This window comes from Tiliqua scincoides, chromosome 2 (genome assembly GCF_035046505.1).
Source record: "Tiliqua scincoides isolate rTilSci1 chromosome 2, rTilSci1.hap2, whole genome shotgun sequence".
NCBI lineage: Eukaryota > Metazoa > Chordata > Lepidosauria > Squamata > Scincidae > Tiliqua > Tiliqua scincoides.
Genome location: NC_089822.1, coordinates 23,297,667 through 23,322,625, shown reverse-complemented (window position 1 = coordinate 23,322,625; position 24,959 = coordinate 23,297,667). Strand labels below are relative to the sequence as shown.

Here is a 24,959-nt window from a genome sequence, read left to right as displayed (position 1 = left end):
GGCCCAAAAATAGAACAGAGACCACCTGTGTGTGTCCAACTTCAGTAACACTATTCCCACCTTTGACATCTCTGTGGATGATCTGATTCTCATGAAGGTATGAAAGGCCACGAAGCAACTGTTCTGTGTAGTTTGTAACCACAGGTTCTTTAAAGGCTCCATATTTACTTAATAAATGAGCAACAGAGCCTCCTGGAAGATAGAAGAAAGAATATTTTAACCCAAATCAACCCTTTTCATTGAGAGACTCTAGCTTCATCATTTCATACTAGTATGCAAAATGCAATATTTGATAGAAGAGTAAACATTGCAATGGACAAATATGTAGATCAGTTTGGGTGTTCTTGTTAGTTTGTACGATGCCAATCATATAGAAAGGTATAGGCACTAAGCATTATATCACAACATACATATTTAGACACAGAAAAAAGCTATTTTGGGCCCAATGTTGACACTGGAAGCATTTAACAGAGATCTACTTAATACAGTAAACTGTCTTCTTCCATGATAATTATACACTTCTCTCAGATGCATGCTATTCTGTTTTACCCCACTTTGTACCAATATTGAATTACTACTTTAAAACAAGTTCATATGCTCATATGAATTTGATATACTTCATATATTTGTATCATTTGTTTCTTTTCATAAACATACTTTTTACATGAACAACCATTTTTCCACTAGTATTTCTGTCTGGAGATTTCAAAAGCATTTTTAAAAGCTATTCTTGTCTGAAGTACTGCTTTTAATTAGAGAATATATGAGAACAAACCCTGTTGCTCACTCAACAGACTTTCCAGATCCATCTAGGAAACACGAGCATGAAACAAATCCCTACAGACTAAGAAACACACATGCAAATGGACTCTGTGCACATGGGTCATCTTCACAAACTGGCAATAGAGTGCTTGGGAGAGAGACAGAAGAGTATGCGGGTCCAAATTTAGCCCCTTCCCTACTCATTCCCTCCCCCCCGACTGCTAGCTGATTGCATCAATAGACAGCTGTTTTGCGAGCCTACATACCAGCAGCCCTGGTCATTGCACATTTACATCATGGTCATTCTCTGGAGCAAGCAGAAGAAAGTCATCCAAAATTTCCTCTCAATCATAATTTTTTTCATCTTTTATTTAAAAAAAAAACTTAGCATACCACACCAAATGGTGTGACTGTTTGTGACTATTGTATGAAAAAAAATTCTCTTTGATCATCTTTCTACATCTCAGCCTCTCCCATGGTTCACAACACTCAAAAAACCTCTTTAATTCCTGTTGCTTATTCCCATTAATACAAGCATCATGCTCAATACATTTCCTGCAAGCTTTCTCCATGCAAACAGAAGTGCTGCAGGAAAAGTAGCTCCCCAATTGCTAGGGAAGTGGACTTATGTCAGAATCAGTTTGTACTTACTAAGCAGTTCATACTGCCTAGCTTGCAAGGTGCAGGCTAGTCAATATGTGTTCTTGAATTAGCAACTCAAAATGCATGTTACCCACTTAGCAGTGAGTGCCAAGGATTCCTAATCATGCATATCCATGTGGAGAAAGGGAGGCAACTGGCATAATAAAACTACTTAAAATTTATATAGCACTTTCAGAATGTACAAAGTACTTCACATATATTATGTTGTCCTTGCAACAACCCTAAAAGGTAAGTAGGATTACTCTCTTTTGGCTTGCCTAATGTCACCTACTGAAATAACTGAGAGGTAGGAGAATGACAGTGACAAGATATATGGGGCAGTACATAAGAGACCTGCAGTTGGAACTTCTTGACATATAACATACCTGCCATCCATTCTATGAAGAGATTGTAGTTGCTCTTTTCACACGTGGCACCCAACATACGAATGATATTTGGGTGATTCAGATGACTCATCATCCTTATCTCCTCCCTCAGAGCTTCTACCACTTCTTCTTGTTCCGATGATGTATTCCTGACATAAGTTACCTGTTTCAGACACACAGGTGGGTCAGATTTGCTTCAACAATTAGATAAAGGTCTTGATCTTATGGATGCTATTTAGTCACAGCAGCAGAAACAGCATCACTGCTGACACCCTGCTGATTAGCAGCAAGGAAGAGGTTGGACATGATAGGTGATTATGGGCACAATCCTAAACCACTTTCCAGCACCGACATAAGGGCAATGCAGCTCCGGAGGTTAGGGAACAAACATTCCCTTACTCTGAAGAGGCCTTCGTGAGTGCCCCCCAACTGCAGGATGTAGCACACATCCCACTGGCATCGCTATTCCAGTGCTGGAAAGTGGGTTAGGATTTGGACCTTAGTATGTCAAATTTCTCTGTATCCTGTATACTTGCAGCTTACTGCCTCTGCTGCAACCTCTCAAATATTTACATTCTGCCTTTCTATTATTAAAACATGGAGCAAGAAAAAAAACTTACAGATGCTAATACATAATTTAATAGAATAGTGAAAACAAAAACCAGCAAGTAAAATAATCTAAAAGACCTGTTCAATACATGAATGAAGAACTAGCAGAAAAGGGGTAGATATGGTTGTCTATTTGCTCCTGTCAGTTTCTTTCCTACTATTTTTGAATCTGACAGGAACAAGGGATCTTAATAATGTGTTACTGATGCTCATTTAGGTATGTTATTTCATCTCAATATGATTTTATGCTGCTCTAAATTGCAGCATATGTATTTTAATATACAATATATTATCTTTCTGCTTTTCCTCAAGCAACTTCAGGCAGCCACTTAAAGCCATTTCATATGCAGAGACACATAGGGCACATGTATACCCTGTTAACATGTGAAGTGCAACAAATTAGAGAAGATCCTCAACTTACAGATGTTCACATTATGAACATCTGATTTATGAACAGGCAAGGTCAGGGCTTGGAAGCAGGTGCAGTTGTGAAGGCACTGGCAAAAAAAAAATTGAAGCTCCAGGGGAGCATTAATAACATATAAGAAAAAGTGGGTCTTGAATGAACATGACTTCAACAACAGAACAATAAAACACAGCCGACTTTTACCACTACCAAGCAGATAGAGGGGGGAGGGTTAAGGCGGAGTATGATCAGAGCCTCTACAGCTACCATCTACTCCCTTTAGAAAACAAACACAGAGAAAGTCTTACAGTCTAAATCAATAGTTCCCAAACTAATGGGTTACAACCCAGCAACCCAAGAAGCCTTGTCTCTGTCCCCTTAAGGAGGGGAAGTAGGTCATTATCACATTTTTTCAGTGTTCTGAGGCACAGGGAGCCCTGCAGAGGGATCCACAGTGCTCCCTGCACCCCTCCCCCGGGCCGGCGCAGACAGAGGTTAAGTAAACAAAAGCCCCACTGTCCCTGGCGGCAGGGTGAATCTGGCAATTGTGTCGCAGCCATTCCCCCACCCCCGCAAAGACTGATCACAGTTCTCAAACTCCTGGAAAGTTTGAGAACCGCTGGTTTAAATCTTATAATTTAATTATGAGTAATGTGACTAAAAATAAGACCAAAGGAACATTCTTATGATGACACCATTCTATGTTGTAATTGCTTTGGTACAGTGGACACCACAGAGTTATACTTTTGCCCATAGACTAGTCTTTGGGATTACTCTGGCTCCCCAGGTTACAGACATCCCGGTTATAGTACAGATGTCTAAGCTGGCACTTTTGCACAGTACAGTATATCCTTTGGTGGCACTTTTATGCAGGTGCAATAGTGCTGGGCCAGCAAGAACTGGATGTTTCAACTTAAGTGCATTTCAACTTAAAAGTATAAATAGACCTTGGAACTTAACCTGTACTTAAGTAGAGGACTTAGTGTAAACATGCCAGTCCTTACAAGTGATAACATATTTTTTTATTCATGTAGATTATCCTGTAGATTATCAAAAAAATTGTGAAAAAATTGCCCAGATGTGGCAGCTTTCATTATGCTATATTCCAAGCCCCCATGTACCTTTAATCTGGACAGAGCAGGTGCTGGGCAAAATGCACTCAAGTCAAGGGAGAACAGAGATCACATTTGCTTAGCTCAGTGTGACCAAGGACAAACTGTGTAGATCTTTGTACTGAGATATGCTTGTGCACCTAGATTTCTAATGTTTACAAAATATTTGCCAGAAGAACATTTACCTGTTTCACTGCCATCAATGTCCCAGTTCCAACATCCTGAGCTTGGTAACATGAAGAAAAGGCACCAAGGCCAATTTGCTGACCTTTAAGCCATTCCATATCCTCCCTGTAATGGTGCTTTGCTTTGGTATGCCCAGGTAGAGTCTCTGGTGTCTGCAAATTAAACAGGTTGTGATATATGAATTCATGCCCAATATATGCCCAAATGAAAAACAAAGCTTTGAAAATCATTACTAGAAGCCAACTTTTTCCAAGCAAAGGAAAATCAAATTTTGAAGAGATCTGCAGTTCTTAGAATTCAGTACACAGATAGCACAGACATTTCTCAAGGACCACAGAGTCTTCATACTTATTAACTGGCTGCTTGGACATACTGTTTTTGACTCTCCGTTCCACCGCAGGTTAGAATTGGACTGCCCATCTTCTCTCTCAACCTTTGTTGGATCTGAGTCTCATCAAGGTCAACAACAAACCTGCTGCAACCTACAATTCCTTTTCCCATTATAGCTACTTCTTCTCAAAGTCACTTTATATGATTTGAGCAAAAATAACTCAGGCTGCAATCCTAACCTCACTTTCCTGGGAGTAAGTCCCACTGAACACAATAGGACTTACTTCTGAGTAGACCTGGTTAGGATTGTGCCCTCAAACATGTATGCACATACTTAGCCTCTACCCTTGTATAAGAAAATGCAAGTCAAGTATCCAAGTCATTTAACATTTTTAATTTTCTTCTACTGTCCAAACATTCCCTCAACACACATTCCACCATATTTTTCAACAATGAGTTTCACAATGAGTTTGGTAGCCAATCTAGGGCCCAATCCTATCCAACTTTCCAGCTCTGGGGTAGCCACAATACAGCCCTGTAGTAAGATATGAGAACATGTGTGGGGGGGCGGAGCTAACTCTCAATGAAGTTGCAGTGAACTTTGGGGGCTCTCGAAGAGACTGCGAAATAGATGTGTTTTCATGTGCCTAAACAACTAAGGCACGCTTCGGTGCCAGGAAGACGGTACGAAGAGCTGAGAGCTTGAACGGGGGGGTCCTTAGAAACAGGCAATTTCAAAGATTTCTCTCTGTTTTGCTCTGTGCTGAATCATATCTATCCCGGGCGCCATCTTGGAGAAGCTTGGAAAGTTGAGAACCCGTCCTCCCACGGCCTAGATACAACAACATCTCAGTGAAAAAAGCTATTAAGAGTAAGTGAACTTGGCTTGTTAAAAAGTTTTACCGAGAACTGTAAGTAAGAAGTCTGGAGGAGGAGGAGATAATACAAGATTATTCACGCTGGCCATTAGCCACCCAGGGGGGGAATAGGTGAGTTGGTATTTCCCCTGCTGGAGTAAGTACAAGATTATTTTTTTCAATGGTATTTACCAAATAAATACATACCAATGGTATGTACCAAATAAATAAGTAATCTTCAACGAAGGAAATAAAGTCTACTTTCATTTTCCCAGCAAAAAGCCTTGATTTAAGTCTGGTTACGGCTACTTTCGGTTTCTCAGCAAGAGGCTTGAATTTTTTTTTGGTCATTTAAAGGCATACTAACCTAATTTGAGTGTGTTGATTTGACTGATATTTTTTTGGATATTAAAATTGGAAAGTAACCCTGCAGGAAGTGGTTCCAGTTGGTGTTGATAAAAATGGCTTTTGAAAATTTAAAAGATGGTTGTGAAAGCCAGGCCTGGTTGATGGACTTTGTGATGGATTTTAGAAGAGAAATGGAGCAACAGGTCAGAGAACTGTCTGAACAAATTGGGCAAATAAGTTCCTCCCTTGTAAACTCGCAGGAACAGATTATAAACAATAGAGAAGAAAAAAGAATGGATCAGATATCCGGCGAAGTTAAAGAAGTGGAGTATTTTGAGATGGGACACGAGGCGGAAGAAGCAATTGTCATAATAACTAAGAACTTTAAGGAAGAAAAAAGAGGAAATGTTCAGAGAGTAAGCTGTCTCAAGAAGAGGAAGAATTTATGGACTGAATTCAAGAATAACAGAATGAAGAAGAAGAAAGAAAAATACAGGGGGGCCAAGAAATTCAATAGACTTAAGATGAAAAAGAAGAAAAAGAAGAAGTGGAAGAACCAGTTGGAAGACTAAGAGGGAACACCAATAAGATAGAGCACAAAGCAAGCAATAAGAAGAAGGTCAAAATGGTTGAATAATAAGTATAATTTTTTTTAAATTATATTAAATTAAAATAGATTTAAATGAAAATTTGAAATATAAATATTGCGGAAATTAAGTGGTATTAAGATAAATATTTTATTAATTATATTAAATTAAAGTGGATGAAAAGGGAATTTGGAATATAAGTATTGTGAAAATTAAAGTGCTAATCATATGAAATAAATTAGATGGAACTATAAATTTGGAATATAAGTATTGTGTAAACTAAAGTGGTATTAAGATAAATAAAAGGGTTATTTTTTAAAAGAGAAGGTAAATAAAATAAATTATAGATGTTTATTTTGGAGAAAATATTAAACCTGTATTTTGGGTTAATAAATATGTGGTGGATAAGCGAAGTATAATATTATTGTAATTGGAGATATTTGTTTTTAGATGTGATATTAGAAATTAAGAATTAGATAAGAGATTTTATTTTAGAGGTTAGTTTAGTGGTAAGAAGAGTCTATAAGTAAAAATTTGAAGTTTTTTTTTTTGATTGGATAGTTATGGAAAATGATAAATATGTTAGAAGAGATTGAAGGGGGTAATACCATTGTAATCAGAGACTTCTTTTTTAGATATGATATTAGAAATTAAGAATTAGATAAGAAAGATTTTATTTTAGAGATTATTTTAGTGGTAAGAAGAGTAAAAGTAAAGTAAAATTCGAATATGATGGGATAGATAAGATTAGAGGAAAAATATGGAATGTTAAAGTATTAATCAGTTGGGTTAATGAATATGATAATTTTTGTATTGATTAGTAATTTCGTTTGGATTAATGTTTGTTGTAATCGATGGCCACCAGCCTTGTGTGTAACCTATGCAGTCCTAACCCTAAGTCTATCCAATTTTCCTTACCTGTATCTGTAATAAATAAATAAAGCATTCTTAAAAAAAAAAGATATGAGAACATGTGTTCCCTTAAGAAGGCCCCACTGACTGCCCCTCCACCTCAGGATGCAGTGCACACCCCACTGGCACAACTGTACCAGCATTGGAAAATTGGATAAGATTGGGCCCCTACTCTCCCAGTAACATCCTGCTTCTTAAGAGAAAACTATTTTAGCTTCTATTTCTCACAACATATGTGTAATGAATGCCCTATTTTCCTCCTCTTTTTCCTAATTTTTGAACCCTTCTAATTTCTCACAACATATGTGTAATGAATGCCCTATTTTCCTTCTCTTTATCCTAATTTTTGAACCCTTCTAATCCCCCAGAAGCTTTTGAGTTTAAAAACTGCTGGCACATGCACTTGCAGTAGTCTTTATCCTTTGTTTGAAAACACAATTCCCAGGCAGCAATGTGCTAGATGTGGATTTGGTCCTTCTTCATGACTGGAGTAGCCAAACCTCTTACATAGATTGGCATGAGTTTATTGATTGGGCAGCCAAGCCTGTCTGTCTAGGCAAAGCGATGGGATGGAGTGGTCAGGTGGGTCCCACTCCTCCAATCAGGTCATATTATGACATCATAAAACAGTCCCTCTGTCTAGACCCTTTATCTTGGGATGGTAGCACAAGATAGAACACTTCAGACTTGAATGTGATTGTTCCGCTGGTGACCCAGTAAAAAGGAAGAGCTGGAAGGGGTGCATGAGTGCTAACTTCTGGGCCTTACTGGGTTACTGGGCGTTACTATGTTTCTCCTTCTATATTCTCTGACAACGAGAAACATGTTTTATGTAACAGTGAACACATCAAAGCCTTACAAAAAACACATCAAAATCAATGTACTCACATCCTGCTGAATTATGATAATATCTTCACCATTTTCAACCTGCAATTGAGGAACTACTGGAAGAGCATCTTGGGATGCTGACATTGCCATGGCAATAGCTAAAGCTTCCTCTTCTTCAGCTTCCATCTTTTCCTTGCATTTCTGATTATGGTTTACATCATCTTTGTATGTGTTGTCATTTTCTGTTCGTTCTGGAGACAGAACTGCCACTTCAGACTTGAATGTGACTGTTCCATCACTCGTTGACATTGATGCCTCAAGTAAGTCCTCCATACTGGAACTGAGTTCTGTATTAATATCCAGCTGACTACGTTTTTCTTCTACTGGGGTGAAAACAGTCTCTTCACTTGGTATAACCGCAGTACTACCATTCTCACACTGTGATAAATCATTTAAATTAAGCGTCATGCAGTTTTTAGAGATTTCTCCCTGCTTGCTTGTGTCGCATGCAGTCGGTCGAGATGGCTTTGGCCGGTGTATATGAGTGAATGGCAAAGGTCTGGCCTGCGTAAAAACGGGGGAAAGCTTTTCTGATTCTTTATGCTCAGCACAGTTCTTCTGAACCGGGAGGGAAAGTTTCCGTTGCACTTGTGGAGAAGCAGAGGGTACTTTGCAGGGAACAAATCCCTGAGGTCTGAGTTTAGAAACATCAGCTCCTGCTGGTACAGATGGGGCGGTGGGGGAAGGCAGAGCTGAAAATACTGACTGGGGATGACAGGACGAGAGAGAAGAGTTTAAGCACTGACTATGGGGTCTGCCTTTTGTTTGAATGGCTGGCTTTGGCTGCTCCATAGTTCCTGAAGAAACAGGAAGTCCCAAGGAAATACCAGCCAGCATATCAGAAATGTCCTCTGGACTGGCACTTAGTTTATCACTTAAACCCTTCCTACCTTTTCCTGATAACTGGACTGTGTTATTGGGCGTATTGCTTTCTGTTGACTCTGGAGAGTTATCAGGCACTGGTGGTTGAGCAAAGTCACACCTGCATTCAGTGGAATGCATCTCCTCCGTACCTAGCTGGATGGCTTCTGCAATTTCCATTTCGTCTGCTATAGCCATCAACCGCCGGCGCATTCTTGTTTGATGTGTTGAGCTTGTTATACTTAACATTTCTAGCAGTTTTACAAACACATGGGGTACTCTTGCAACCATTCTGGCAGCGCTTAAAAATACCCTCCGTGACAATTTGCCAACCATTGAGTGGGAGTTGTCTATTGACTGCAGTGCAAAGTTCAACAATGACAACAGTTTTTTGTACCTAAGAGTAAACAGAAAAACACAGTTAATGACAATTCTTCCTTGCAAAAGGAGTTTACTGGTTAATACGAAGTTAAAGAAGCAAGTTAACATTGGAGAAGTTTTGAAACATTTTTCACATGAAGTTCAGTACAGGTGGTGCCTCTGTATCTGCAAGGGATCCAATCCTGGACCACCACCCCCCCCCGAATACAGAAAAGCATGGATAATGAAATCCATGGTTTTCAGAGCCCACCTGAGCTCTGAACATGACCGGAGCCGTTCTGAGTCTGGGCTGCGCACAGACTCTCTGAGGCTCAGAAAACCTCCCAGGCACAACCAGAACAGGTTCCAGTTCCATCCGGAAGGTCTGCAAGGGGGCGATCTGGGGATTCGGCATCCATGGTGAGGCAAATCCACAGTCAATTAGGCTCCACCTGTATCACTTTTTGGAACCAGCAAAATCATGTTGTTGTTGGCAACCTTCAGTCTCGAAAGACTATGGTATCGCGCTCTGAAAGGTGGTTCTGGAACACCGTCTAGTGTGGCTGAAAAGGCCGATTCGGGAGTGACAGTCCCTTCCACACTGGGAGCAAGTGCAGTCTGTCCCTGGTCTGTCTCCCTGGCTATGGGCCTTCCTTCTTTGCCTCAGACTGTTGGCCAAGTGTCTCTTCAAACTGGGAAAGGCCATGCTGCACAGCCTGCCTCCAAGCGGGCCGCTCAGAGGCCAGGGTTTCCCACCTGTTGAGGTCCACTTCTAAGGCCTTCAGATCCCTCTTGCAGATGTCCTTGTATCGCAGCTGTGGTCTATCTGTAGGGCGCTTTCCTTGCACGAGTTCTCCATAGAGGAGATCCTTTGGGATCCGGCCATCATCCATTCTCACAACATGACCGAGCCAACGCAGGTGTCTCTGTTTCAGCAGTGCATACATGCTAGGGATTCCAGCTCGTTCCAGGACTGTGTTGTTTGGAACTTTGTCCTGCCAGGTGATGCCGAGGATGCGTCGGAGGCAGCGCATGTGGAAAGCGCTCAGTTTCCTCTCCTGTTGTGAGCGAAGAGTCCATGACTCGCTGCAGTACAGAAGTGTACTCAGGATGCAAGCTCTGTAGACCTGGATCTTGGTATGTTCCGTCAGCTTCTTGTTGGACCAGACTCTCTTTGTGAGTCTGGAAAACGTGGTAGCTGCTTTACCAATGCGCTTGTTTAGCTCGGTATCGAGATAAAGAGTGTCGGAGATCTTTGAGCCAAGGTACACAAAGTCATGGACAACCTCCAGTTCATGCGCAGCGATTGTAATGCTGGGAGGTGAGTCCACATCCTGAACCATGACCTGTGTTTTCTTCAGGCTGATTGTCAGTCCAAAATCTTGGCAGGCCTTGCTAAAACGATCCATGAGCTGCTGGAGATCTTTGGCAGAGTGGGTAGTGATAGCTGCATCGTCGGCAAAGAGGAAGTCACGCAGACATTTCAGTTGGACTTTGAACTTTGCTCTCAGTATGGAGAGGTTGAAGAGCTTTCCATCTGATCTGGTCCGGAGATAGATGCCTTCTGTTGTAGTTCCAAAGGCCTGCTTCAGCAGGACAGCGAAGAAAATCCCAAACAAGGTTGGTGCAAGAACACACCCCTGCTTCACTCCGCTTCGGATGTCAAAGGGGTCTGATGTGGAGCCATTGAAGACAACAGTGCCCTTCATGTCCTTGTGGAAAGATCTGATGATGCTGAGGAGCCTGGGTGGACATCCAATCTTGGGGAGAATCTTGAAGAGGCCGTCTCTGCTGACCAGGTCGAAAGCCTTTGTGAGATCTATGAAGGCTATAAAGAGTGGCTGTCGTTGCTCCCTGCATTTCTCCTGCAGTTGTCTAAGGGAGAATACCATATCAGTGGTGGACCTGTTGGCTCGCAATCCGCACTGCGATTCTGGATAGACGCTCTCTGCAAGTACCTGGAGCCTCTTTAGTGCAACTCGGGCAAACAGCTTTCCTACAACGCTAAGGAGAGAGATGCCACGGTAGTTGTTGCAGTCACCCCTGTCACCTTTGTTCTTGTACAGTGTGATGATGTTTGCATCCCTCATATCTTGAGGTACTCCACCTTCTCTCCAGCAAAGACAGAGGATTTCATGCAGCTCAGTGACGATGATCTCTTTGCAGCACTTTAGGACTTCAGCAGGGATGCTGTCTTTTCCAGGTGCCTTGCCAAAGGCAAGGGAGTCCAGCGCCATGTGAAGTTCTTCTAGGGTTGATTTACTGTCAAGCTCCTCCAGCAAAGGCCTTTGTTCTTGTACAGTGTGATGATGTTTGCATCCCTCATATCTTGAGGTACTCCACCTTCTCTCCAGCAAAGACAGAGGATTTCATGCAGCTCAGTGACGATGATCTCTTTGCAGCACTTTAGGACTTCAGCAGGGATGCTGTCTTTTCCAGGTGCCTTGCCAAAGGCAAGGGAGTCCAGCGCCATGTGAAGTTCTTCTAGGGTTGATTTACTGTCAAGCTCCTCCAGCAAAGGCAGGCACTCAATGTTGTTCAGCGCTTCCTCAGTGACTACATTTTCTCTGGAATATAGCTCAGAGTAGTGCTGCACCCAGCGTTCCATCTGCTGCGCCCAATCCTGGATGACCTCGCCTGCGGCAGACTTCAGAGGGGCAATTTTCTTCTGTGTTGGACCTAGGGCCTGCTTGATACCATCATACATCCCCTTGATGTTGCCCGTGTCAGCTGCTATCTGTATCTCGGAACAGAGCTGGAGCCAGTAGTCGTTAGCACATCTCCTGGCAGTCTGCTGGACTTTGCTGCAAGCAGCTCGGAGGACCTGCAGGTTGCGCTCACTGGGGCAGGCCTTGTATGCAGCTTGAGCTCTCCTCTTTTCCTCAATGACTGGTGTCAACTCCTCAGAGTGGGCTTCAAACCAGTCTGCCGCCTTGTTGGTCTTCTTGCCGAATATGGACAAGGCGGTGTTGTAAACGGTATTCTTGAAATGTTCCCATCTGTTGGATGCATTTGCGTTGGTTGGGCCTGGAAGAGATTCCTCAAGCGCTCGTGCAAATTCCTCCACTTTTCTCTGATCCCGGGTCTTGCTCGTATCAATGCGAGGTCTTCCTTCCTTTTTCGTGTGATACAGTTGCTTTGTTTGCAGTTTCACTCTGCTGCACACCAGGGAGTGGTCAGTGTCGCAGGCAGCACCCTGATAACTGCGTGTGATCTTGATGCTGGGAAGGTTGGAGCGTCTGGTGAGGATGAGGTCAAGCTGGTGCCAGTGCTTTGATCTTGGGTGTCTCCAAGAGACTCTATGTTGGGGCTTTGTGTTGAAGAACGTGTTGCTGACACAGAGACCGTGATGACAGCAAAACTCTAGCAGGCGTCGGCCATTTTCGTTCATCCTCCCAGTGCCGAACTGACCTAAGCAAGTGGGCCATGAACTGTTATCAGCACCAACTCTAGCATTGAAATCGCCGAGGATGAACAATGGCTCTTTTACAGGGATCTTCTTGATAGTGGTGGCCATAGTGTCAGCAAAATCATGACACTAGATTAAATACATTTTTAATAAAAGACACAAAATTTTCTGAAGTAGTACCTGTCTACTACAGTGTCTCCCTGTAAATCGCCACTGCTAAAAATGTGGGGATAAAATTCACTAGGAAACTCCAGCAGCAGTCTATCTATAAGACAAAGACGCCCAAGTAGTGCTTGCCAGTTGTTTGATTCGGGTTGTGTTCCAAGGATGCAGTTTAAGACAAAATCAATACCACCAATACCAATGGACCCTGGGGAAAATAAAGGTGAACAGAGAATTATACATCTAATCAAAATAGACTATCTTATGTAGCATCTTTAACTGACAGGTGGCTTCACTAGCCAAGTTCCTACCCCTCAAGTTATTCTTTCTGGCAACCATAAACTGTATTTTCAGAATGCTGAACCAGTCCCATGTTCTGGCTGTGCTAACCACTTCCACAGGCAACTTAATGAACCTGTATCAGAACCATTTCAAAATGTATGAAAATGCTATGTACAAAGAAACCAAATGACAGATTTGACCTTCATCTGTATATCCATCAGAAGCTAACAGCACCAACTCTCCCATCACATGACTGTTACGTGCTTATAGCTTTTACAGGTATCTCACTGCTACCATCTGTGCATTTGTTAAAGGCTTAACAGTATCAAATGATTCTTTGTTCAGTACAGCATTCAAATAATTTTCAAAAGGCACAGGTGTATAGGATTGTAGCCTTAATGGGGAGGCACAGTCAGTGGACCAAGGGAGTCACCCTAAAAATGTTTGGGAATTACTACATTAAGTCAATTTCTTCTACACTTCTAATCTATTCTGATAATTGATTTAGCCATATTACTCTACGGTTTTATTATTTTCAATGATTACTACTGCTTTGTATTAGATACAAATATTCTACCTTTAAATCATTCACACATTTCCCTTTCTTACTTCATACCTACACTCCTTTCATTTATTTGTTAAACCTATTTATTTGTTAATAAGCACTTGTTCAACTTATTTTTAATGCCATTTGTTGATTGTATCCTCGTTTCAGATACATTCTATGCATAGTACTCTCTTCTTCTGGACATTCACTTGCTTTCTACTCCCTTTCCTAAAAAGCACCTCTTCTATTTTGCATTTCTATCTTGATCCTTCACTCTTTTCACTAGCATACTCCATTTTTCCTTTCTTGATTTTCCATGAAATTCTCTGAATGAAGTAATTAGAGGGAATGGAAGGACTAAAGCTGTCAGATACGGGGAATAACTGAGTAATTCAAAGAACATATTTTAAATTTAGATTGTGGGGCTATGATGGCAAGGCTGGGTCATTGCTTTTAATTAATGTACAGCTAGTACATATTCGACATTTTATACAGGATAATCAATTTGATGAATTTAAATGTACATTCATCCAGCCATAAAGATGAGTGTTAAAACCTAATAGAAACATCCACATTATTAGAAATGTCCTATGGGGAAAAAGTACCTTACAGACCAAACCTATACTCCAGATATGCCAGCATTATCTCTATATATGCCACCCCTAGTCCTGTCCACTTTCCTATAATGGATGCAGACTGCACTTGGCAGTCAGACACAGCACATCAACCACAGTATTAAAGCCTCTGTGAGCAGATTACATCTCAGATCAGGTGTGTTCTGTGATTATATTTCTCTGGTCTCTCAAAGGAAAACTTTGGTGAAGGGAACCATGTGAAACACAGATTCACTGATTGTGCTCTATAAATATATAAATGAAGTTTTACCAGATTTAAGTATTTCTCTGCCAACTGCCAGCTCTCCTGCTTGTCCCTTGCACATCTCCAGAAGCGTTGAAACTGAGAGTTGGTTTGTGCGGCTGTAAAAAGGACCACAAAAAAGTCTGCGCTAGCTACCTTTTGATGGGTATCAGCAGATTCCTTTTTGCATTAGCTTTCTTTTGATAGATATGCATGGATTCAGGTATCCGCAGGGAGTTCTGGAGTAGAACTCCCGTGGATACCAGGACACGTTGTATATTCTGTCCCATATGTGGACTGCACAGAAACCATCACAATTGTGTTTGTCATCGTTCCGTTATAATGTGCATAATTACTGCAAGAACAAATTCCATCCTGAAGTTTTAAAGACTGCCATAACAAGAAAACCTGTGCTTCCCAGGAAAAACAGTAAACAGTACGGAAAAACAAAACCCAATCTATCAATTTCCATCTAACAATACATACTGTATTGTGCAATTAGTACTTGTTCCACACTTTTGTCAATTTTGCATTTCTAGGTCCAATAACACTTAGCATACAGACAGCATGTACATCAAACAATACCCTGTAATCTGCTTTCACATGAAAAACTAAACACACACACGCACCGAACACTAATTTTTTGAAAATTCTGGTCTATGCAACCACTGTACCTGTTGGCATCTGCACATTTCACCAGTATAGTCTCTACAACTGGCTTTAGAAGTTGTTGCAATTTTGTCCTTTCTGCAAGGCTATGACAGGGTGTATACACAAGCATTGCTCTTAATGTTTTCTAAGGAAAAAAAAAGTATTTTTAAAAGCAAAACTAAGACTGATGCAAATGCTTTAAAAAAGTTCTAGAAGAGTAGTACAGAAAATCTCCAATTTAATGGACCTCTGTTCAACAGACTTCAGAAATGGACAATTTCCAAGGTCCCAGAAGTCTTTTAAACCCTAACTTACAGAGCTCCTTCAGCAATGCCAAAGGAGTTCTGTGAAGTAGTTAAAGGTCCTGGACAAAATCTGAACTGATGCCACTTGGTGATAACAAGGCATGCAGAGTATACAGTGCTTGGAAATTTCAATGGTGCCCAGATGTCATTAAGTATTTAGGAATATTGATTCATAGGAATGTGTCACAAATTATAGCATTGAACATTAATAAACCCATAAATGAAATAGCAATGAACTTAAACGAATGGGCTCCTTCAATAAACATGAATATTATTCCTCGCGTTATCTATGCATTATGTACAATACACCAGATACAGTATATACATGCTTTGTATGGACATGACCCTTAAACCACTGGCCCCCCCCCCCAGACTGAGAAGGAGAAAGGGAAGCACACAAGTGTGAGGCTTATGAATGTCACAAGAAGCCCTGATTCTTCATTACATCTGAACTGGGACTGCACCGCTGCTAAATGCGGATTAGACTCTATTAGGAAGAGACAGAACTCCTTCCAAGCTTTCAGGTTTTTTGTGAGTTTTTTTACGTTTACTCCTACCAGCTGAACCAGGGCTAACTTTCTAAAGCAGAGTGATGCTTCAGGCAAACAGGGAGCAGTAACATTTGTGATATATCCAAATATATTTTCTAAACTGGAACTTTAATTATCTTACGCGTTTTGTCCTTATCTGAGGAACTGGTTGCACCAATATAGCAATGAAATAGTGAACCAACAGCACAAAGACAGAGGACCATATCTTAATAGTTAAGTCTCAGCTCATATAGTAACCAGGAGCCAGTACTAAAATAGTCTGGTGGAACAATGGAAACTCTTGCCGTCCACCATGCAAACAAGTTTTGTAACAGACCTTCATGTAAGTGTCAGATCATACTGAAGCTGTTCATATGATTGCTCTTCTTCAAAAAAGTGCAACATGTGTGTGTGGTAAGGGGCTCACAAAAGTGGGTGTTCCAGTTTTGGCTCTTGAGAATCAACTGATCAGGGCTGAGTTATGCCTACAGTAAGTGAAAACCTTGCTCATTTTTTTCCAACCAAACAGCTCCAAAGCTATTTTTCTGTAATTTCACAAGTTCTAGATCAGTAGCAAATGCCTAAAGAGAGCTTTCTTGTTCCATTCCCTGCAACTGAAGATACTACTGGAAATTCAATGTTAAAAAACAATCCACTTACTAAAGCAGCAACATACACTTTGTAGACAGGGTCAGCACAGACCATGGAAAGTACACTGCAGCAGGACTCCACAACAACGTCTCCTGAGATACTGGTCTGCGATGATCCACTAGCTGCTCCTAGAGTTCCAGCACTTGTGGTGCTTCCATTGTTGCTTCCAGAATTTCCAGTGCTTTCACCATTAGCCAACAACAGAGCACCACTAACATCATGGGAAAGACGTCGAAGGGCCATCTCACGTATATTCCAGTTTCGAGAAAACAAGCAGCCAACTAGTTCTGTTCCAAATACCTAAAAAGACAAAAATCACAACACTGAAACCAATCACAAATATAGATTTTATGAGCTCAAGTAGTCAAACTGAAGTATGTCCCACTTGAAGTGGCATAGTCGAGAAAGATGCTTTTTCTGGATGCTTGAATCAGTTTAAAGGTTATAAAAGAGGTTAAAAAACAATGTTTTTAATGACTTGACTAATTGTTTTAAAATTGCTATGAGCCTCCTGATAGCCCCTGTGGGGGCAGAAGAGTAGAATAAAAATTTCTCAAAATAAATATTTTTAAATTATTTTACAATACATCACTTTGAAGACAAAGAGATGCACACTTAAGTGATGAGCTTTTCCATTCAGTATATTAAACATGAGGTTTTTTTGCTTTATGTGGAGTTTAATAGCGAGGTACAATTTGGTTTAAAAAAAGTAGATTAAACTGAAATGCGTTCACTAACGGATAAAAATATGAACTTCTGTAACAGTTTATAGTTTATTAACAAGGGTGCCTGACACCTACATTAAGGAAATGAAAATAGGATACAAAGCTGTGTGTGTGTGTTTGTTCCAAAGCCCAAATCTATGATTTGACTCTAGACTGCTAGAAGCATGTAAGGATTAAACAAATGGCCCAAGTACTATCAACTAACAAAAATGCCTGCAATTGTGGAGGTGCCAGTTGAGGTACAACAGTCATCACAGTACTGCTGCATCATTATAATCACATTTATTATTGCACTTTTCCACCAAATACAGGCAATTCAAAGTAATTCATAATATACACAAAGAACCAAGGCAAGCCCAAAATCCAACATATAAGCAGAAAACAGACTTAAACATCAGTCAGATACTGCCAAAAGCTTGAGCAGAATAAAGTATTTTAAATTCATGCCTGAAATTTAATATAGGCAACCTGACAAATGTGATAGGGAAGATATTCCAGAAGTCTTGGTACCACCAAGGTTCTGTCTATAGTAGCCACTGGTGTCACATTCAAGGGGGAGAGAGAGAGAGAGAGCGCAAGATTTTTCCTGTATTAATGACTGTCATGGCACAAAGGCACTACAGATGGCATGACAGATCGCTTTAAGCTGCGCAGTCATGCAGCTGCACAGCTCAGTCTTCTGAAGCCAAGCTCTACACAGCTCACAGAGTTTCCAAAAGTTTAGCAATGACATATGGTGCCATTACCAGGAGTCCAGAAATGCCACCACGGCACCTTAGGGGGAATACTGGATGGCACTCTAAGGACCTTTGAGCCAGAGCAATGACAGCCAGCAAAACAGTAAAGATATATAGGCTACAGGCAAAGCGAAAAAATATAGGTTAGGCTGCTGTGTACAAACAGGCACAGATCTGTCTGTGCCACCTCAGCATAAGTACTTGCATAAGATTCTATTAGACATGGAATTAATACGACAAAGGAGAAATGTGTTCATTTACTGAGAAAACAGCAATGATTCTCTGCTACACTTGCTGCAGAAAAATATATGAGTTGTGAACAGAAAAAGAACTGGAACATACAACTGACTTTAAAAAAAAGTCTCTTTTAGAAATTTAATTAAGATACCTGAACCCATGGTTCAGCCAAGTCCTTATAGGCAGAAGGGATTTGCTGAACACCATAATGAGTAAGGTTAAAATTACTATCTTGATTCCTTCTTGGTGAGCCAGTTGTAGGCTGTTGAGTTTGCTGCTGGACCACACGAAGAACAGAAGGAGAATCAACAGGGCTCGGTACCTCATGACTGTTAAATAAACAAAAAATTAAAATTCATGAGCAAATATTCACACACACACACACACACACACACACACACACAGAGAGAGAGAGACTTTAAACTTTCCACATTTAACTTCATTCCCATAAACAGAAGTCTCAATACATTCATGTAAAGTGCATCTTTCTTACCTATAGAAATCATGAGATCTCCACTTAGATCTACAAAGAGGACATATAAGAGGCTCCCTGTTTCTTCTACATTCCTCTGCCCCTAAAATAATAGTGGAGAAAAGACACACACATGCACACATCCAAGTTAGTAACAAAGAAATTTTTATTCAGAAAGTTCTTCCTAAAACGCTGCATAATACTCGGGATTCATAGTTCTGCAACGTAATAGAAACTTGCAGCATTATCACTTTGCTATTTCTTTCTAGAAGGGGGAGATTCTTCAGCTTTCTCTGTGTGTCTTCCCTTCTTTATGGGAAGGTTTTTTCCACAGAACTAAATGAGAAATTTCCAACAATTTGCTGACACCAGTGCAACTAAAACCAAAATCCATGCTTTAATGCCCCTGATTCCATACAAATCTCTCGATACTCCTGATCTTCTACCACTGTATTAAAACAGAAATAGCTATCATCTTTGCCAAACAAACAGAATTGGAGATAAGGAAGAGACCCTCCAGAGCCAGACTGACTTCAAAGTCAGTCTGACCTCAAGGGACAGGCAGGGTTGAAGAACAATGCAAGGCTTCCCTAAGTCATGTCAGTAAGGTCATGGCTGAGCTGAGAATTGTATTTCAACTCATAGAATAGCAACACCAAGGAGCTGACCTATCATTTGGACTGATACATTTGGATTGATTTTTTTTTTTTTTTTTTTTGCATCTTGCATCACTATGACCCCATTGTCAGAACAGGAATACACAGACTTGTCACGGTTTATCAATCTACAAGCTTTCTGGACTGGGATTACTATACCACTGGACCTATATGAAAAATAATTCATATTTATAACCATTACCTTCCCTTGCATTCAGAAGGTATTAAATACAAAATAAATCCCTCAAGGCATACAACCGGAACATCACACACATGACTTACTTTAACACAAATATGGCCACTACTTGCTACAGAGATGCATTTCTGTATCTGTCACCCTTTACACTCCAAATAGTAGTAGTAGGCAACATTCAGTCTCGAAAGACTATGGTATCGCGCTCTGAATGTTACACTCCAAATATGTTGTCCCTTTTAGGCCAATCGGAGGGATTTTTTAAAATGTCAGTTTATTGTTCAGTGGACTGAGGACTTTTTAATTCTACCAACATTTAAATCTAAGGCTTATAAAAGACAACTACATATGGATTTTTTATACCAAGTGTCTTTTTCAGCCGCTTATGCATAGGCTGTTTATTAATAACTATGTCGCTATGCATATTTGTATAAGTGATTATATTATGTATATTTTAATGGGTTAAAAATCCTTCTCTCCCCTTTTACTTTTGTCTTTGAATTGGTTATTTTCACTGTTATTGTTCTGTCATTCTATTATTCACAATACAGTAGGAATAAAGGAATGTCTCATTCATGATCTCAGTATTTGTCAGTAACTGACACAATTTTCAGTTACTGTTCAGTGTAACTATCACATTCGGCTGCCATTAACCTTGCAGCTCTGAGGTTGACAAGGACTGGTTTTACTACTACTCATTTTTATAATGGAAGCACCCACACCCATGTTGCATGTACACATTCAGTTTTACCAATGACATACATATTGACATGCAGTGATGGTGAAGTTTGTTTCTGCAGCCGTCCTCACAGACTGTCAAGCTCTCTTCATCCAGCATGCCTAGCAAACAAATTGGACACATCTGTTCTTCTTCATCCTTGATACTATTAAAAAAACAAAGATACTAATATGAAAAAGTAATCATTTTGATTGACAACTATATTCTGTTTCCAGGTCAAAAACTGACCCCAATTTACGCATAGGGGTGTATCCTAGCATGCTGGAAGTGACAGAACACTGCAACTAGTTGATCTTTGATATTCAGCCTTTTTCAGTTACTTTGCATGGCTGTTTACACATTATTCATCACAGAAATACTGGTTCAAATGACCTCCACATGATGTATTTTTGAAAACAGTTGCACTGCACAGTGCAGAGCATCACATGGTCCTTCCATGCAGTCCTACTTCTGAAATGTGCAACACAGAAAATTCTTTTATGAGCTGTGCCATTATATAGTAGTGACAAAAGCTTCCAGAAATTTCCAAATTTTGCTAGTGTTCAAATATGTAAAAAAGTAACAGACATGCATACAGCTCACATATCACGTAACAGAGGATATATGCTAATCTCCACTTCAAATGCTACACAACAAACAAAAACAACTTCTGGTTTTTCATCCCACAATACATTTTATGATCCAAAGCCACACTATTTATACATCTTGAGTGTGTAGCTACCTTGGGTGCCCTTCAGGGAGAAAGGCAGATTACAAATCAAATAAATAAATCTTGATATTCATTTTCACAAATGATATTCATTTCCACAAGTGTTACAAATGTAACACTGAAAATTACAGGATGGAAATCAGAGGTGTGACACACAAACCAGAAGTAGAATTTTGTTGTATAGTAAATCACAGAAAGGTTGCAATCTGCTGCCTGAAATTGTATAGGGATTGTGGAGAAAATTCTTCAAATAAAACTGGATTTATTTGCCAGAAAGGGAGGGGGGGGATTGTCAATTCATATGTTATTACAGTAATGCAGGAGCTGTCTCTCCTAGGTTTCTTCTTGCACAGTTCTGGTTACATGCATATCAACAGAAGACTACCACAAGCAGGGGAAACTACTTGATTTCTATATCTCAAAGTAGCAGCAAAGATATAGACGGCCCATGTCTCCATGCAGTGAAATGAATTCGTACCAAATTAATTTTGAATCAGTGGCCAATTTACAGCACAGTCCTACCCTACACTGAAACAGCCACCCCAATGAGGCTACTTAGACCTGTGCCACAAATTCACTAGCGCAGATTTGAGCAGACTGGTGTAACGCTGGGCTGCTGGGGGGGGGGGGAGAAGTTAGCTCACCGGGCTGCTATTTCCCAGGTCCACCTAATCCCTCCTGGGCCTAGTCTGCCCACCAGCCCACCCTCCACTTGCTCCAAAACACTTGTTCAGCCCTCCCCAAACTCCCCACGCCAGCCTCCCCAGGCCAGTGCGAACTCATCCATCGCCATCCTGGATCTGCCACAGAGAGGCCAGCACATGCCCTTGTGCTGGCCTCCTCTAGTCTGGAATTGTTGCAAACATGCCTTGTGGCATGTTTGTGACATTCCTGGGCTGGCATAAGGGACTTGTGCCAGCCCATCAACTGGTCAGTATTGCACTCTTAGTTTTATGCTGAAGATTTGTAGGAAAAGGGCTAAACAGTGCCAATATTGGAACTTAAGTCAAGTGAACATATTAGATAAGTGAAAAATTGACCAATCACACTCATGTCAATTCAATTAACAGCATCAATTCTACAAGATTACCTACTCCTAAAACTTCTGCAATAAAAACCTTTGATTGTGGGCACCATGTGCAGTAAAAACCCTCAATTCTGAACTGAGGGAGTAGAATTTGAGCTATTGCTATTGTGGCAGAAATTAAGTTTATATAATTTATGTGAGTACATAATCCAGAAACAGATTAAAGTATTTTTTCAGCACAACTGTCTTCAAATCATACAGCTAATGAGCTGTCAAAATTTTAGACTAGAAATACAGGTACAGCCTTGTTATACACAGATTTGACTCAACACGATGGCCCCTGCAAATGAGAAGGAATGTGCTGATTCCTGGAGAAGGGAAAAATGCACCCCTTTAAAATCACAGTTTAAAAAACTGCCTTTTACTGTTGCAGAGAGACAGTCATGCAAGTGAATACAGGTATACCCTAATTATCCACAGATTTTTCCATCTCAGAGCTGATGAGAAGGGCCCTTTAAATGAAAGGAAAACAGTTGTTTAATAATGTCAGAGAGGGCAGCCGGATGACAATCCAACAATCATTCTCTCTGCAGGCGTCACTCCTCCCTTCCCCCCCCAGCATGAACTAAGGCAAAATGGCAACGATTATCACCTTCTCCATTCTTTCCCCTTTGCTGGGGCTCCTGGTGAAGGGAGGAATTGCTTTCTCCTAGTGAAGCCTGGAGAGACACTGATTGCCTCTGTGTGCATTACAAAGGTCAGCAAGGCTGTTTTAAAATCACCAGAACCAAGAGACTTTGTTTTTAAAATTGATTTGCTATAGTGCTAGTATAGTTTTTTTGCTATCCACTGGAGTCCTTGAAATGGAACCCTCGCAAATAATGAGACTCAACCTGTATATTTTTAACAGATTTCTACCCAATGTAAACATCAAGCTAGTCCAATAATTATGAGAGTATCCAATAAAGCAAAAGGAACAATGGATTCTGATCCTCCTTTGGTGAGTATCATCATTACTGTAGCAAGTACCTTGGTATGTCCTTTTCAAAAAACTTAGATACTGCATACACCCATGGTTACATGGGAGTATACTATGGATACACAGTACATTCACTGCATGTTATACTAGATACTAAATGCTAGAATTTAAAATGTTTCTACTAAGGCCCAGTTCTCCCAGGGTTTCATATTCATACACAAAAATGGTTTAATACTGCAACTCTTATGCCTCAGAATTCCTTCCCAGAGTATCTACACAGTGCCATCTTTCTTCAAAACCCAGGTTAAGACCCAACACTTCCATACTTCCTTCACATGTTTTCCATCCCCAACTGACACTACTCTCCCGCCTCTGATCTTAGAGTATAAATTTCTAGAATAAGGGACCAGTCAATTGCCTATTTTACTCTTTAAAATATCATGTCATGGCTAACAAATAAATAAAATTAAGGTAACAGATGCTGCAACGGAAGTATGCCATTTGCTATGCAAGTTGGACATGTTATGCTTGTCTTTCCATGTGCAAACATCTGCAAGTAATGTGACTTGCAAGGCAAATGATGATATGCAGTAGTTCATTGATAGCCAAATTCTGCATCCTCAGAAACCACTTTGCTGTCCACAGGGCAGAAATACATTTACACTCACAAAACTCACTCCCTACAAGTAAATATACAATACAAGCTCCAAAATAAAGTTTGTGCCATCTCGAAATAAAGCCTTCACAGTAACAGAGCATATGGCTTGGACATACTATTAAGTATTATTAATGCTGCATATGAAGTTTAAAACAGGCAATATGGAATATCTCTATTTCTCACAACTTAAAAAAATATTTCACTTTGTTACAGGAAATTCTAGGCAAACCTTAACTAAAAAGTATAAGGCTGAGGGCGCCCTTCCTTTGTGGCCGAATACTGCCCACAAGGCAGCAATGACTGGTATAGTTAGCTATTCTGATGTTAAAGAATATTACCAATATTACCTACTAAAGAAACATTTTAAAATAAAAATGTCACTTTAAAAGGCATACAGTCCTTCTCAAGGCTTCATTAGACTTCAAGTGCCCTTGCTGTATATATACAGCATCTAAAACACACTTGGTTCTTTTAAGAAAAGAATGTGCCAGCCACAAAAGTCATGCTCCGATATAACAAGGGGGAAAAAATTTATATGGCTAAACCAAGATTTACTGAAGCAATTCCAATTCTGAGCACATTTTGAGCAAATTGCTCTTCAAGTGCAATGACGAATTGAAAACCAACTTTAGAAATGCACTTTGGCAAATAAAGTCAGTCAGAGATTACAACTAACAAAAATTCTTGCCAAGAGCATCCAAGAAAACAAAAACCAGCACTTTAGTTAACTTAGGTCATATTTTATACAAAGAGACTCACCATGACAATGAAAGGAAAACTTGCATAGTCTGTAAGTGTGAAATTTTAGAACAGCACCACTTAGTAATACTAACCTGTTTTCTGAACTAGATGTAGACGTACTAGATGATGACAATGTATGAGAATTTGACATGCGTGAGACAAACTTCTGGATGGTGTTACGTGACGGGGCTTTGATCCTTGAGCTACGCCTACTGTGATATTTCTGGAACAAACTCTCAACCTAACATTGAAAGAAAATAGTAATACCTCAAAGTTGATGTCTACTTTTGAATAGAGATTTAATTGCAGACGACCTGTAAGCTAAAAAGGCATTGACAAATTACAACGGTATCAGTAAAAGAAAGACTTCAAATAAGTTCACCAGTAAGGGATAACTGCAAATTAAAAAGCAATGTATTTCAAGTTCAAAGACTAAGAATCTCAT

General features: G+C 40.3%; 1 protein-coding gene across 1 annotated transcript in view; it reads right to left on the bottom strand.

Annotated features, from left to right (window-relative positions):
- The window catches only part of MAP3K1 (mitogen-activated protein kinase kinase kinase 1), an 80,449-nt gene that overhangs the window by 6,086 nt on the left and 49,404 nt on the right, over positions 1 to 24,959 (bottom strand). Inside the window, exons 6-17 of the mRNA XM_066618352.1 lie at positions 24,607 to 24,755; positions 20,424 to 20,545; positions 18,834 to 18,915; positions 18,492 to 18,669; positions 16,651 to 16,941; positions 15,179 to 15,300; positions 14,532 to 14,623; positions 12,836 to 13,025; positions 8,026 to 9,283; positions 4,103 to 4,255; positions 1,791 to 1,953; positions 61 to 192 (exon numbers count right to left, since the gene is read on the bottom strand). Coding sequence (XP_066474449.1) covers positions 61 to 192; positions 1,791 to 1,953; positions 4,103 to 4,255; positions 8,026 to 9,283; positions 12,836 to 13,025; positions 14,532 to 14,623; positions 15,179 to 15,300; positions 16,651 to 16,941; positions 18,492 to 18,669; positions 18,834 to 18,915; positions 20,424 to 20,545; positions 24,607 to 24,755 — 2,932 coding nt within the window. The remainder of the gene's footprint in view (positions 1 to 60; positions 193 to 1,790; positions 1,954 to 4,102; positions 4,256 to 8,025; positions 9,284 to 12,835; positions 13,026 to 14,531; positions 14,624 to 15,178; positions 15,301 to 16,650; positions 16,942 to 18,491; positions 18,670 to 18,833; positions 18,916 to 20,423; positions 20,546 to 24,606; positions 24,756 to 24,959) is intronic.